At 45.2% G+C, this 16,776-nt stretch overlaps 1 protein-coding gene across 3 annotated transcripts in view; it reads right to left on the reverse strand.

Moving 5' to 3' along the window:
• The window catches only part of CFAP46 (cilia and flagella associated protein 46), a 798,890-nt gene that overhangs the window by 335,625 nt on the left and 446,489 nt on the right, over positions 1–16,776 (reverse strand). For all 3 annotated transcript variants that reach the window (XM_063962013.1, XM_063962014.1, XM_063962012.1), the window contains exons 24-25: positions 10,265–10,396; positions 6,994–7,159 (exon numbers count right to left, since the gene is read on the reverse strand). In XM_063962013.1, the coding sequence (XP_063818083.1) occupies positions 6,994–7,159; positions 10,265–10,396 (298 nt within the window). The remainder of the gene's footprint in view (positions 1–6,993; positions 7,160–10,264; positions 10,397–16,776) is intronic.

The following is a 16,776-nucleotide window of genomic DNA, read 5'->3' on the forward strand; positions in this document are numbered from 1 at the left end:
AGTTTGGTCAGAGCTGTTCTAAGATGTCACCTGCACTGCATGGGCAGTGTGCAATAAAAGCGCTATGTGAAGCCGCACTCTCAGTAACTAACTGAACCACTGACATGACTGTTAGCTATGTTAACAGGGCTCAACTTACTTATCATTTCATATCACCACCGTTTCACACAGGGAACTTGGAGATGACGTCATCTCCCAGCACTCCTGAACCCATACTTACCGACATTGCATTTCTCCTCTCCAGGAGAAGCCCGGAGAGGAGACGCTGCAGGTGTCTTCGGGGGGCGGGGCCGGACTGTGACACCACTAAGCCCCGGGAAACGCCACGATTCGCGGGTCCGCGGGAAGGGCTAAAATGACGCGATTTGCGTCATTTTAACCCCTTCTCCACCCGACGGACCCGCAAATGCGGGAGGTTATCTCTCCATCCTGCTCGCATCACTAGGGTGCAAGCAGGATGCGGGAGACCTGCCCACTCTTCCGGGGGTGCGGGGGGGCTACCCCAAAAAACGGGAGCCTCCCGCAGCTTCCGGGAGAGTAGGTAAGTATGCCTGAACCCACTAATCAGCAGCCTCTTAGGCATGACTCAGGTCTGCCTTTCACACTGCAGCTGGCCTGAGAACAGTAGCTATGAGCTGCATGACTGCAGATACCAGGGACATGCAGTCAGGGGAGGCAGTGTCTCCCCTGTCATACTGATTAAAATAATAAAAAGAATATATGTATAACAGAGTCTGTGATAAATATCTTCATTTATTATTTTAATAATATCCCCCCTGTGAAAATGTTGGTCTGGGAGGAGAGGTGCCTCCCGCCGCTAACATTGAAGTCTGGGCAGCGGGGGGCGGGCAGGGCGAAGCAATGGGCTATGAATGCCCATTGAAAAAGCATGGCGAAGCGGCACCTTTACTGATGCCTCAATCAGTCCCCCAGATGTGATTGGCCCAGCGGATAAAGTGCTGGATCAGCTGTCCAATCAGTAGCGGGCCGCATTCTAATCCCCCCCGCGGCTGCAGCATGCGCCGTGGGATGTGTGAGCGCCCGCTGCAGCCGGCATCGCTGACTGACACTAGAGGTCATAATTGACCCCTAGTGTCTGAGCGACGCTACTATGGGAGAGACATCTCTCCCATACTAGAGAAGAGCCGGAGGACGGAGACGGAGGGCAGCGCAGCAGGAGCGGTATGTATTGTGTGTGCATTTTTTTTTTTTTATGTGTGTGTGTTTGGGGCACTGGCACAGTTACAGGGGGCACTGGCACAGCTAGGGGGCACAGCTACTGGGGGCACTGGCACAGCTACAGGGACACAACTACTGGGGGCACTTGCACAGCTACAGGGGTCACAACTACAGGGGTCACAACTGCTGTGGGCACAACTATAGGGGGCACAGCTACAAGGGGCACAACTACAGGGGTCACAACTACTGGGGGCAAAGCTACAGGGGGCACAGCTACTGGGGGCACAACTACTCGGGGCACTGCTACAAGGGGCACAGCTGGGGGCACAGCTACTAGGGGCAAAGCTACAGGGAGCACAGCTACAAGGGGCACAGCAACTGGGGGCACAACTACAGGGGTCACAACTACTGGGGGCACAGCTACAAGGGGAACAACTACAGGGGGCACAGCTACTGGGGGCAAAGCTACAAGGGGCACAGCTACAAGGGGCACAGCGACTGGGGGCATAGCTGCTGGGGGCACAACTACTGGGGGTACAGCTACAAGGGGGCACAAGTACAAGGAGATAAATGTGGCGTAGCCCCTTCCCTATGAAGAAGCCACATCCAGGGACGCCACAAGGTCTAGAACCGGCCCTGTGTCCAATCACCCACAGGTGCCGCTGGAGGTGGAAGTGGCGGCGTCTGTGTGCCTGAGACGGAGTTTGGTGGCCAGGTAGGAAACCCCCCCCCCTCTCGTTCCTCCTCCAGTGCGGCACCTGTGTGCGGTGGCCAGGAAGGAATCCCCCCTCGTTCCTCCTCTGGCGCCTGCTGTCTTCCCAGCCAGCAGCAGCACTCTCCCCTGTCTGTGCAAACGTCCTACCGTGTCAGTGAGTGTATAATATTCATTCATTTCTATTTCTCTCTCTCTCCTCCTGTGGATTACTTTGTTTGTAAGTAGAATTTTCATTTTTACAGGTGCCCCTATTGGATTCTACATGGACAAGTGGACGTGACCAGTGTGGGATGTAGGTAAGTATGTGTGAGTGTGTAAGTGTGTTTTAATAAATTTTTACTTTCACGAAGTGTGTTGTGTTTTTTTTTTTTTTGTAGAACTACAGGTACCAGTGGGCCCGTTATTTCACCGCATGCTGGTACTTGAGGCTCTCCAAGTACCAGCAAGTGGAGGAGGCTTGCTGGGCCTTCTAGTTCCACAACAAAAAACAATATTCTTTTTTTATACACACTTATGGCTATCAGCCTGGCACCCACCAGGGGTGCTGGGGACAGCCTCGGGCTTCACCCCTGGCCATTGGGTGCCTGGAGGGGGGGGGACCCCTTGATTTAAGGGGTCCCCACTCCTCAAGGGAACCCCGGCCAGGGGTGACTAGTTGGGGGGGTAATGCGACGGCCGCAGGGACCTACATAAATGTGTCCCCCGGCTGTGGCATTATGTCCCTGGCTAGTGGAGCCCGGTGCTGGTTTTAAAAATACGGGGGACCCCTACATCTTTTGTCCCCCGTATTTTTGGAACTAGGACCGGACTAAGAGCCCGGTGCTGGTTGTCTAAATACGGGGAACCACTGTCCAATTTTTCCCCCAGTATTTAAACAACCAGGACCAGCTCAAAGAGCCCGAGGCTGGTTATACTTAGGAAGGGGGACCTCACACATTTTTTTTTTTTTTTTTACATTTTTTAACCCATTCAGACCATTCTCCATTAAGTTAATGGAAGCCCTGGACAACAAAATTGCAATCATGTCCACCTCCCACTCCCTTCCCACACGCTAATTTATTTATTTTTTTCTATAAAAATGTACAATATATCACAAGTATGATGAGCAGGCAGGCAGCAGGCATTGGCTGCATCGGACTGAGATGCAAATTAGTGGCGGAGGGCTGGGTCAGTTGATGGTGGGCGAGTTTGTATGCCATTGGCGGTGGCAGCGGGCATCGGCTCAGAGGCAGTAGCGGGCAATGGCTGGGCGGTGGTAGGGGTCATCGGCAGGACATTATGGCTGTAGTGCCTCACCAGCCACTGACCACACCGCACGCCACTGGCAGATACCCCAGTAAAATCTGCAGATGCAGTGAGCTAGTTGCAGTTCGTGATTGCACTAGCTACACTATAACGGGCAGTGACTTTCTATGGGAGAGTCATCCGCAGGACAGGCGGTCCCATTGGGAGGTCTTTCCAGCCCTCAGGAACTGTCAGATGGGGCTGCGATTAGCAGAGAGCTGGCTTACTGTAGGAAGCCACTCCCTGGCTGATCAACAGCACTGGAAAACAAAAAAGAAAAAGTATTGATCAACAGCACTAGTCAGCTGCTATGAGCTGGGGTTTGTGCATACGCAGTCAAGCATCCGCTTGTGGGCATGCATAGATCCTGGCGCCTGTCAGCTCCATTGTGCAGGTTCCAGAACCCGGCAGGGGCTCTCTCTCCTCTCCTCCTCCTGGCAGCATGGCCAGCGGCAGCTCCCCTCTTCCACAAAGACAGGAGCCATCGCTGCCTGGGATAGGAAAGCCAATCCTGGGCCATTTTTTCAATCCTAGATATCGGGATTGAAAGATGGCCAATCCCGGGATTCCCGAGATTGGTTTTTAACTATGTGGCCGCCCCCTCGCCCCGCCACGCCCACATAACTCACCATATACCGAGGCAGGGGGTCCTCTGCTCTCTCCTGGCGGCTCCCAGCAGCGGCTGATGGCACAGCGTGACCTCTCACGCTGCGCTGGGGAGGCGGATGAAGGAAGCCAGGCAGCGTCTGAGTGTCCTCTGTACGCTCAACGCTGATCCCTCAATCCCCGGGATTAAATCCCGGCCATTTTTGGTCCTAAATCCGGGGATCCCACTGATCCCGATCCCAGGACTGGCCACCATACCTGGGAATAACCCTGGTTGGGACCTGTTCAGCGTACCCAGGATGCACGAACCGCATCTACCTTGCCACACCGAGCCGGAATCAGAACCAATGACCCGGGTTTTCCAGTTGGCGTGAAGAGAGTATTTGTTTTTCCTTTAAAAATTCAAAGAAAAAGGAACTTACTTTTTTTTTAGCAAAGCAAATAAAATTAAATAACATTCATTTACTAATGTTCCAATGTAGGTAAATCTTTAGATGCATGTAATTCTGCAGAAAAACATTGCGAAATGACTAGCCAGAATATTGCGGGATTAAAATGAACAGCCAATTTATGGTTAATCTTCTTGCTGAACTACAACTCCAAGGGGCATATTTATCAAAAATATTTTCTGGGTACTACTTGTCAATATTAAGAAGCACCAGGATATCTGATGTAATCCTCCATTTTTGGCCACAAAAGCAGCCCCCATAGTTTCTATAAGGGCTGCTAAATGTTCAAATTTACTGAGTGGCATTCTGTAGCTTGGCCTCAGTACTAACACCATCTGAATATGGCATTAGCCATTGCAGTCTATGGGTTACACTTAATCTGAGGGATCCCTTCTCGGCAATGGAGGCTCGTAGATGTGCAGCCTGATGACAGTGCCTGTCCTTTCATGTATTATTTTATACATCCTGATGAGCCTCCACTTCTTTTTGCCAATATAAGCGGTGATAATAAATTATCATTATAAGGACCAATTCCCGATAATTAATAAATATGCTCCTATGTATGATTGGTCAACAAATAGCTGGCAGAACACACCACATACTTAATTAGGGTGGGAGGGCGTCTGGGACTCAAGGTCGACACCGCTTATGTCGACACCAATTGGTCAATGCACCTTAGGTCGACACCTGAAATAGGCCGACATTGACAAAAGGTCGACATGAACAAGGTCGACATGCGTTTTTAATGTTTTTTGGTGTTGTTTTCTCCGTAAAGTGACGGGTAACCCCAATTGGTGCACCGTGTCCCCTCGCATGGCTCACGCAAGGTGCCCCACTCTGCTACAGCTGCGCTCGGCACAGGTTACCATTCCTAATTGTAGTCCACGTGGATCGTAAAGTATGAAAAAGTTAAAAAAATTGAAAAAAATTTGAAAAACTCACATTGACCTTTTGTCCATGCCAACCTATTTCAGGTGTCAACCACTTGGTGTTGACCTAAGTGGTGTTGACCTTTTGACTGGATACCGGGTGGGAGAACCATAAGAAATGTAAGTGACGGTTCAAATATGTTCTACTGAGCACTATACTGTATATCACTGAGATTCACCCCAGCATACATTATAAAAGAGTTTAATTTAGAGAAATCACTTTTCTCAGCATGAAGAGCCAACAGTCCATTGCCATAAAAATCAATATAATTTCCTTTAAAACTATCTGGCACAATAAATAAATGAATAAAGTTAATAAAATATAAAGAAGGAAAATATGCCTGAATTTTGGGTACAGTACGTTCTGTTCTCATTTTGTTTATCTACAAGTTGGTAACTGTTATGAATATGTAGTATAGTGTGTTGTTAGTAAGTGCACTCTACCTTACGAGATTCAAAAAGGTGACTTTTGTTATCAATATTAATTTAAAGTAGCTGATGGGTTATTTATTAGAACACACAGGTTTTTGTAAGAAACACTGAAGTGAAGATTAGAACCTAGGGGTTCACTCAGACATTATTCACAGGAGTTTGTAGAGATAGCTTGTATTCTAAACAGTAATTATGGTCTTCTCCAACTCTGCATTAGATGAGGCATGTACACGCCCATGGGTGAAGCTAGACTTTCTGTCACCTCATTCATCATAACGCTCCACTCCTTCCCCATTTCAGTAGTAGTAGTTACCCTCTACCTATTTCACATCCAAATAATACAGAAGCATTAGTGACCGCCATAAACTACTAACAGTATTAAAGACTGCCATATAGAACAGACAGCATTAGTGACCGCCATAAACTATAGATAGCATTAATGACCACCATATATATACAGGGAAAATTAGTGACCACCATATAATACAGGGAACATTAGTGACAGCCATATACTACTACAGGCAGCATTAGTAACATACGTATAATACAGAAAGCATTAGTGACCGCCATATACTACAGACAGCCTTAGTGACAACCATATACTACAGATAGCATTAGTGACAGCAATATACTACTACATACAGCATTAGTAACATTTGTATATTACAGAAAGCATTAGTGACTGCAATATACTACTGGCAGCATTAGTGACTGCAATATACTACAGGCAGCATTAATGACTGCCGTATACTACAGACAACATTAGAGACAGTCATATAGTACAGACAGCACTAGTGACCACCATATACTACAAACAGCGTAGTACTGCCATATACTACAGATAGCATTAGTACAGCCATATACTAGACAGCATTAGTGACCACCATATAGTAGAGACAGCACTAGTGGCCACCATATAAATTTACTTCATGTAGCATTAGTGACCACCATATACTAGAGACAGCACTAGTGACCACCATATAAATTTACTTCAGGCAGCATTAGTGACTATAATATATTAAAGACAACATTAGTGACCACATATACTGCAGACCGCACTAGTGACCACCATATTCTACAGACAGCATTAGTGACCCCCCCATATACTATAGACAGCATTAGTGACTTCTTACCCCATTTAGTCTTAGTATTACCTATAATAAACTATACCCAAACACCCCCTCCCCCTCATACTCGAAGTTGCCTGATGCAGATCTCTTCATTTGAATTTGTACCCTCACTTATGTATAATACAGTGTTCTACAGTACAGTACAGAGTGGGCAATTTTACTTTTACGGTCACCTGGATACGGATGAAAAAATGAGATGTAGCAATACAGAAATGTATTTATATCAATACAATACAGATGCTGTGATAAATGAACCTACAACTTTGTACCTGTGTATGTTTGATGTCAGCCTCAGTGAGGGCCTTGATAACACAAATAACAGAATCCTTTAGGACCTCTCGTTGTTTAGCATACTGTGTCAGCGGAGAGCACGCACACCAGAAATGTTTAGCTGCCTGTAGTGTTAGAGCGGGGCTTCCAGCTTCACCACCAAACCTAAAAGGTAGAGCATGTCCAAATGAGCCACAAAAGACAATATACCAATATACTGTTGAATGTCATATATGCTTGGTTAAGTGATAATCCATCTAATGTGACATCTTCATCCAACATCCCGTTTCCCCAACTAGCAGTTATTTAAATCTCCTTGCCAGCGATCTCCGCTCTTCAGGCAATCTCACCCCTGCGTTTGCTACAATAGTCCCTGAGAAGCAATGACAGCGGGAACAGTTCAAATCCAACATTGTTAGATAAAGCATCAGTGGAGGAGAGTTCTGCAAGGGATCTTGGCATAGTACTGGAGGTAGGTAGGATGGAAGGTAGCAATTATAGAATGGAAGGCGCTGCCCTTTAAATATTAATACCGCTATTTCCTAATTTATTTAAATTCTCATCCAGGAAAAATTTAATCTGCAGCGTTAGTAACTACACCACCAGGTAAATATTCCATTGCTCTGCTACACAAACATAAACTTAAAAAACAATAGGCAGCTACAGGTATCTGTTGGGAATGGGGATTCTGTTAGATTAATTGTTACATTAGGGGCAATGCAATAACTAACTAATGGGATGTAACCCTTGTAAGATTATTTTATTATGTGCCAAAACAGTACTGTTCACAAACTAGGATGATCTCTTATGAGACCCAAGTACTAGCACATACTGTATTCAACTTTTACAATTAGTACTTGTTATTTTTACCATGTTTGCATAGTGCCTCGACAGTTCAATGGAGCATTTTAATGGAATGCCTACCCAGAGACATTTCTTCCTAATAATAGGCTGGCTATGTACAGGGCCGGTTTTACACATACGCTGGTTACGCAGATGAATAAGGCGCAGCATAGAGGAGGGCGCCCTACTCAGCTGTGAAAGCGAGATGTGTAACACTGGCCATTCCTGATAAGCCCTAATATGTAGCGCCTGCCCAGAGACTCACCGAGCAGGCAGTGATGTTGGCGTCGCTGTGCTATGTCTGGCAGCGCGCCCCACTAGTACTACAGTAATGTGAAGAAAAAATAAAATAAACTACTGCTCCCAAAATCCCTTGCTTCCAGACAGCAAGGGCTGCTGGGAGCGGTAGTTTATTTTGAGATTCTTCACATTACTGTACATGCAAAATAAACCACCGCTCCCAGAAACCCTTGCTGTCTGGCTACTAGGAGCAGTAGTTTATTTTGAGGTGCTTCTTCTTCTAGTGCTATAGAGCGGTGCCGGGCATGGCGGAGGCGCCAACACCACTGACTGCTTTGCGAGTCTCTGGGCACAGGGGACATATCAGGTAATACAGTACTTTGATTAGATTAATATGTAAGGAGAAGTATTAAAGTGGGCAAAATATGTAAGGAGAACTTCAACAGTGGGCAAATGTGTCAGCGGCACTTATATAGAGGGCAAATGTATAAGGGTCCCCTATATAGTGTGCAAATGTGTAAGGGGCACTTATACAGTGGGCAAATGTGTAAGGGGCACTAATACAGTGGGCAAATGTATAAGGGGCACTACAACTGGGCTTTTACAATGAGACCATGCCTCCTTAATTTTTTCAGGCACGCGCAAAAGTGCCTCAGTGGGCACCGATGTATTTATTCGCTTACCAAATAATTTGGCCTCGGGCCAGCCCTGGCTATGTACAGTAGTATTACAGTGGTGGTGCTCTGATCTGGGACCCCTGCTGTTCGGTTTTTATTGGAGAATCTGTCACTGAAACTACTAGTCTCCAGCCACCTCTTCCAGGAATCCATGCAAAGCCACCTCAGCATAATAACTATACAGTTGAATAAGGTGGCATCCCAAGTGGTGATACTGTATACAGGGAGCACGAGAATGCTTTAATTACTTATCAAACTTCTTACTATATTATACTGAATTGCTGTAGAGAGTTTTACTTTACTCAGCTTCTGTAAAATGATAGATCTTGCACCAAAAGTTCACAACACCCTTTGCTGCAATGACCACAAAGCTTTCTGTAATCCCGCATGGGATACTTGACATTCAATGGTGAAGCGACATTTCATTTATTGTGTGATTTACTGTGCAGAAAATTGCCTCTATTCATATTTTGCAGTTAGACTAATTATTACCTACAGATGCGTCCTCATACATCATTGCTACAGTCGCACCAAACCGCCCCTCTGGGCGCACTAGGTCCCGTGCGACTATGTTAGTGCTGGAATGCATCAGGAGACTGTGCTGATTCGTTTGATATGCAACACTTCTATAACTGTATGCGACTGAGTCTGAATTGAGTCTGAATATGTATACAAAGTGCTACATTGCAGTGGCGCTGACTTTTTTCCACACCATGTTCAGCTTTGTTACTTATAAAGACTCAGTCGCACACACATACTGTATACTAGTGTCCCATATCAAATTAGTCAGCACAGTATTCTAATGCTTTCTAGATGCATTGTATTATGACTTAGACTGGCCATACACCTAAAGATTGATTGTCAAATCTGGCTGGTTGGAATGACAATCTGGTAATGTATGGGAGCAAATGACAATTGACCATTTGCTCCAAAATGCTGGAAAACTGACAAAAACTGTTGTTCAGACAATTTGAATGAATCAAAAGGATTTTACTAATTTGTCTGAATGCCAATTTTTGTCTGTTATTAATTGTTTGGGAGCAAATGGTCAATTGTTATTTGCTCCCATACATTACCAGATTTTCATTCCAACCAGCCAGATTGAACAATAAATCTTTAGGCGTATGGACAGCTGAAGACACATTGGGGCAGATGTATTAACCCGGAGAAGGCATAAAGAAGTGATAAACCAGTGATAAATGCAAGGTGATAACGCACCAGCCAATCAGCTCCTAACTGTTAATTTACATATTGGATCTCATTGGCTGGTGCGCTTATCACCTTGTACTTATCACTGCTTTATCACTTCCTTATGCCTTCTCCAGGTTAATACATCTGCCTCATTATGTGTAAAAGATGCCAGGTGCTAGCAGAGTCACACAGGACCTGGAAGCTCACTTTCACCAGGCATCTTGCGTCACATGGTGTATTGAAGCTAGTTCTATGAGGATGCATCTGTACCACAATTAATGCTCTGTAATAAGAACAAGTATTACAAAACAAAACGTACCTTGCACTTATTTCAAAGGCTTTTATGGCAGACAGACGCAAGTGTTTTTTTCCAGCCAAATTGTCCATTATGCTTTGGCCCTGAATGCAGGCAGCAGTGCTCAACATTTCTCCTGCCAGTGTAGAACTGTACCTACAACAGTCATAAATGATTTATGAATACAGTGTACATAGTCAACCTCCTATTGGCCATCAGGGGTGGTATTCAGTATGCCGGCTGTTGGGATCCCGGCACGCAGGAATCCCGACACCCGGCATACCGACAACTATTTTCCCTCTTGGGGATCCACAACCCCCCTGGAGGGAGAATAAATGGCGTGGTGTGCGTAGCACGCCACCGTGCCCGCAGTGTGGCAAACGCAGCGAGCCCGCAAGGGCTCTTTTGCACTCCCCCCCCTACCGGCATGCTGGCAGTTGGGATCCCGGCGCCTGTATGCTAGGCGCAGGGAACCCGACCGCCGGCCACTCATACTACACCCGGCCATCAGAGTATTTACATTTTCACACAATAAACAACTGGACAATTATCCTATTATAAGCAGCTATAAAATACGTATACTGTATTCCTTTAAGTAATTGTTTATGCATTTCATGGACCGGAAATGTGAAACAATTATCTGGGAAATGTCAAAGTGTTTTGGGCAAACATTGGTGTCACTGTTACAATGTAAGCATTAGAAACGTATCTAATACTGTATATCGTCAAACCAAAGGGACTTGAAAAACTGGGCTATGTCTGCCTTTCTGTGGTTTGGATGCTGCAACATTCTTGAGGCCAGATTCAAATCTTATCGCACCTTTAGACGGGAGATAGAGGGGAGATATTCCAATATACCCTGTTATCGCGCTCATTACAGTCTGGTTTAGGCGCATCAAGCACCTAAAGCCGACTAAAGTAATGGGCACGATCGTTAAGAGACCCGTTTGGGCGCCCAAACGGGTCTCTTTACATGCATTTCAGCTCGCAACCTCCGGGGGCACTGAGCAGAAATGTAGTTGTTACTGCCATCGGCAGTAACATTAGAATACCGCCGGCGGGGGCAATTGCGGCCGGGAGGGGGACAAAACATTTGAATTCTGCCCTTAAAATGGGATCAGTACTAAATCCCGCTGGACGCGATCCCAGCGGTCGAAATACCGATGCCGGAATCCCAACCACACAATCCCGACAGGGGTGGCGAGCGGAACGCAGCCCCTTGCAGGCTGGCTTCGCTCACCACGCTGCGGGCACACTAATTTATTCTCCCTCTATGGGTGTCATGGACACCCACGGAGGGAGAATATGTCGGGATTGTGCCGTTCGGGATTTCGGCGTCGGTATTTCGACCGCCGGGATTCCATCCGGCGGGATGTTGACCGCATCCCCTTAAAATGAATATCCTCCAAAGGGACAGATTGACTAAGGAGCGGTTACACAAACCACTAATCATTGGTGGCTTTGATAACCCCATAGTTAATTAATGTACCCCTATGACTCCTGTACCTGCTATGGGCCTTCAACGGTTTTTCTGAAGCCTACACTTAGCACTTATATAGTTTACCAGAGAGGCAGGCATAAACAGTGCTTATTTCCAGACTTCACAACCAGATAGTCATGTTCTCTACCCACTCATTCTAGCCTCCAGTATTAATATTTCAAATGCAATTTACAATAAAGGCCAGCTTACTGTACTTTCCACCACCGATGTTCTATCCAGTTACACAGTCGCATTACGTTACATGGCAGTGATACCTGTGGGGGAACAGTGGTTTTTCTTCTTTTTACCTTTTAGACGATTAGCACTTGAAACATCATGTAGACTCGCTGGAATCTTGCCATTGCCTACAAGTCGCAGACTATTACCTTTCTCCTCAAATGTCAGACACCATTGTGTGTCATTGGGTGGACAGGAGGAAAATGCATTGTAATGTAAATGCTATCGATCCATAAGAGCAATTTCTAGGGAGCATGGGGCAACTGTGGGCAGAGATGTACGTTAATGCACTCGCAGCTGTGATCCTGTACACAGTGAATGCGTGACAATATACTAATGCTGCAGCCACTTGGAAATGTACTGAGATGCCCACCGGCAGTGTTGCAGATCCCAGCAACTGTGTACAAACACGTAGCGGTGGTCGCAGATCATTCAATAATTTGAGTAGCCCTATCGTTGCACAGAATAGCCGTGGATACTGAGATGCTGGTGCCATGTACGGGATCTCTTGTAGGCTGAGATACGCCCTGAAAATGGTTGCAACATGTCTATGTTTATGCTGCCAATCACTGTAAGCACCCACTAAGAGTCTCTGACTGCCAATCACTGTAAGCAACCACACACAGTATCTGACTGCCAATCCCCGTAAGCAACCACACACAGTATCTGACTGCCAATCCCCGTAAGCAACCACACACAGTATCTGACTGCCAATCCCAGTAAGCAAACACACAGAGTATCTGACTGCCAATCCCCATAAGCAACCACACACAGTATCTGACCGACAATCACTGTAAGCAACCACACACAGTATCTGACTGCCAATCACTAAGTAACCACACACAGTATTTGACTGGCAATCATTGTAAGCAACCACACACATTATCTTACTGCCAATCACTGTAAGCAACCACACACAGTATCTGACTGCCAATCACTAAGTAACCACACACAGTATCTGACTGCCAATCACTGTAAGTAACCACACACAGTATTTGACTGGCAATCACTGTAAGCAACCACACACAGTATCTGACTGCCAATCATTGTAAGCAACCACACACATTATCTTACTGCCAATCACTGTAAGCAACCACAAACAGTATCTGACTGCCAATCACTAAGTAACCACACACAGTATCTGACTGCCAATCACCGTAAGTAACCACACACAGTATTTGACTGGCAATCACTGTAAGCAACCACACACAGTATCTGACTGCCAATCCCTGTAAGCAACCACACACAGTATCTGACTGCCAATCCCTATAAGCAACCACACACAGTATCTGACTGCCAATCCATGTAAGCAACCACATACATTATCTGACTGCTAATCCCTGTAAGCAACCACACAGTATCTGACTGGCAATCACTGTAAGCAACCACACACAGTATCTGACTGCCAATCCCTGTAAGCAACCAGATACAGTATCTGACTGCCAATCCCTGTAAGCAACCACACACCGTATCTGACCGCCAATCACTAAGTAACCACACACAGTATCTGACTGCCAATCACTGTAAGCAACCACACACAGTATCTGACTGCCAATCCCTGTAAGCAACCACACACAGTATCTGACTGGCAATCCCTGTAAGCAACCACACACAGTATCTGACTGCCAATCCCTGTAAGCAACCACACACAGTATCTGACTGGCAATCACTGTAAGCAACCACACACAGTATCTGACTACCAATCCCAGTAAGCAACCAGATACAGTATCTGACTGCCAATCCCCATAAGCAACCACACACAGTATCTGACCGACAATCACTGTAAGCAACCACACACAGTATCTGACTGCCAATCACTAAGTAACCACACACAGTATTTGACTGCCAATCATTGTAAGCAACCACACACATTATCTTACTGCCAATCACTGTAAGCAACCACACACAGTATCTGACTGCCAATCACTAAGTAACCACACACAGTATCTGACTGCCAATCACTGTAAGTAACCACACACAGTATTTGACTGGCAATCACTGTAAGCAACCACACACAGTATCTGACTGCCAATCATTGTAAGCAACCACACACATTATCTTACTGCCAATCACTGTAAGCAACCACAAACAGTATCTGACTGCCAATCACTAAGTAACCACACACAGTATCTGACTGCCAATCACCGTAAGTAACCACACACAGTATTTGACTGGCAATCACTGTAAGCAACCACACACAGTATCTGACTGCCAATCCCTGTAAGCAACCACACACAGTATCTGACTGCCAATCCCTATAAGCAACCACACACAGTATCTGACTGCCAATCCATGTAAGCAACCACATACATTATCTGACTGCTAATCCCTGTAAGCAACCACACAGTATCTGACTGGCAATCACTGTAAGCAACCACACACAGTATCTGACTGCCAATCCCTGTAAGCAACCAGATACAGTATCTGACTGCCAATCCCTGTAAGCAACCACACACCGTATCTGACCGCCAATCACTAAGTAACCACACACAGTATCTGACTGCCAATCACTGTACGCAACCACACACAGTATCTGACTGCCAATCCCTGTAAGCAACCACACACAGTATCTGACTGGCAATCCCTGTAAGCAACCACACACAGTATCTGACTGGCAATCCCTGTAAGCAACCACACACAGTATCTGACTGGCAATCCCTGTAAGCAACCACACACAGTATCTGACTGGCAATCACTGTAAGCAACCACACACAGTATCTGACTACCAATCCCTGTAAGCAACCAGATACAGTATCTGACTGCCAATCCCTGTAAGCAACCACACACAGTATCTGACCGCCAATCACAGCAGAAACCCTCACTGTGAGCAGCATAACTAAGGTACCTTGGCACATGCACAGTGCGATCGTGATACATGCAGTCGGCCGATAATCCCTCAACTGCGTAAATATCAGCATTGCGCACATCTCTGAATGAGGCCCTTTGTTCCATTCTCATACCAATGTACACGCTTTTGCTAGCAGAGAGAGGCATATTTATTAAAAAAATCCCCCAAAAAGTGAAACAAAATGTAAGCATCCCCTGGATATATTACAGGGGTACTGCAGCAGCTATTGGGAGACATTCCTCCATTTCCGATTGATCGCAATAGCAGCCCCATAGGTATTATATTGGGGCTTCTATACTATGAAAGGTAGCACAAAGCAAAGTGTTTGCATCAGCTTTACATGTCGCTGCGATGGGCTTTTATTGGAACCCCTGTTGCTGGATGTGATTCTTAATACATCCCCGTATTACAGTGACTAGCAGGGAAAGGAAATTATAATTACTACAGGTAGCACCAGTTAATTAATAAACGGGCCCCTAAGACATGCTAATAAAAGTATGTGTTTTGACAGCCATGGGAAAAGTAATTTTATGGTATTACTGACATCTTGGATGGCCACTCAGTTAAGTGCAAACGGTTGTTTGCGGGGCTGTGGTCTGGTGATTAGGATATTTAATTTCATCTCAGGTAGAGCAATGATGACTGAAGGGAATCAGTCTGTAATAGGCACATATTGAAATCTGTCCCAAATATTCCTATTACTTCATTATTAAAAATAACTCAAATACCAGAAAAAAAAAACAAGTCACAAAAATGACCATCTCAGTAGAGAAATATAATTAATCATAAAAAATACATGTTATTTATGATCATTAAATACCTGAACAGAAAGCATGACACTTTACAGTCCCTCTATTTAATTTTAAAGGAAATCTGCAATAATATGTTTGAGCAGCAGATGTCAGTATAACCTTTCAAGTGGCTTTTGTTCATAACCAAAAATACAATATGACAACATAAGTGCAAGCTTTTTAGTAGCCTCACGCTTTTAATTTAATGCCTTATTAGCCGGCAGTTTTTTATTTAAGTATAGGAAGTCCATGCACTGTAAATAACCTTTATTGTTAAAAGAATTTACCAGGAAGAGGTGCATTAAGATACAGTAACTTTTGTTTTTCAAGGCACAAGTAAAAATAACTCTGCACTATAATATATATCACATCTAAATAATAAAAAAACAAAAACTCCAGTTCACATTCACAGACATTTTGCCGTTGGTACAGTATTCTGACTGCCGGGATCCCGACAGCCAGAATCCTGACCGGATCCCTTTGAGGAGTGCTGTTATATACTAGAAAACAAACAAAATGTAAAAAAATGTATTGTGAAAATTGCTTTTGCGCAAATATACTTCAAACCTATCTATAAAAAAAGGCCATTTGCATATGAAACACAACTGAAAGACATATTAGGCTACATAGGTCAAGTCAAGTAAATAGAATAGTTGTCTATTCTCCTAGGACACTCATGGATTATTAGATGACCCTCCACGCTACCGGTGGAACAGACATTTCTCATCTACTTGGACAATACAGTATATACCGATTTATTCTGAAAATTGACAAAATCATCAGATCCATATTAGTTTAGCTGCAGCCAGGTATCGAGATGGATACACATAAGACAAAAGCAACCCTCTGGTGTTAATGTTACCAAAGGCTTTTGGACTACTCAAATTGTTATTGACAATGTATCTCCAACTTTTAACTGCCCTGACTGAAAATGGAGCACCTTTTTAATAAGATTTTACTTACCAATAAATCTATTTCTCATAGTCCGTAGTGGATGCTGGGGACTCCGTCAGGACCATGGGGGATAGCGGCTCCGCAGGAGACAGGGCACAAAAGCAAGCTTTTAGGATCACATGGTGTGTACTGGCTCCTCCCCCTATGACCCTCCTCCAAGCCTCAGTTAGGTACGGTGCCCGGACGAGCGTACACAATAAGGAAGGATCTTGAATCCCGGGTAAGA

Source organism: Pseudophryne corroboree, chromosome 3 (assembly GCF_028390025.1).
Source record: "Pseudophryne corroboree isolate aPseCor3 chromosome 3, aPseCor3.hap2, whole genome shotgun sequence".
NCBI classification, from domain to species: domain Eukaryota; kingdom Metazoa; phylum Chordata; class Amphibia; order Anura; family Myobatrachidae; genus Pseudophryne; species Pseudophryne corroboree.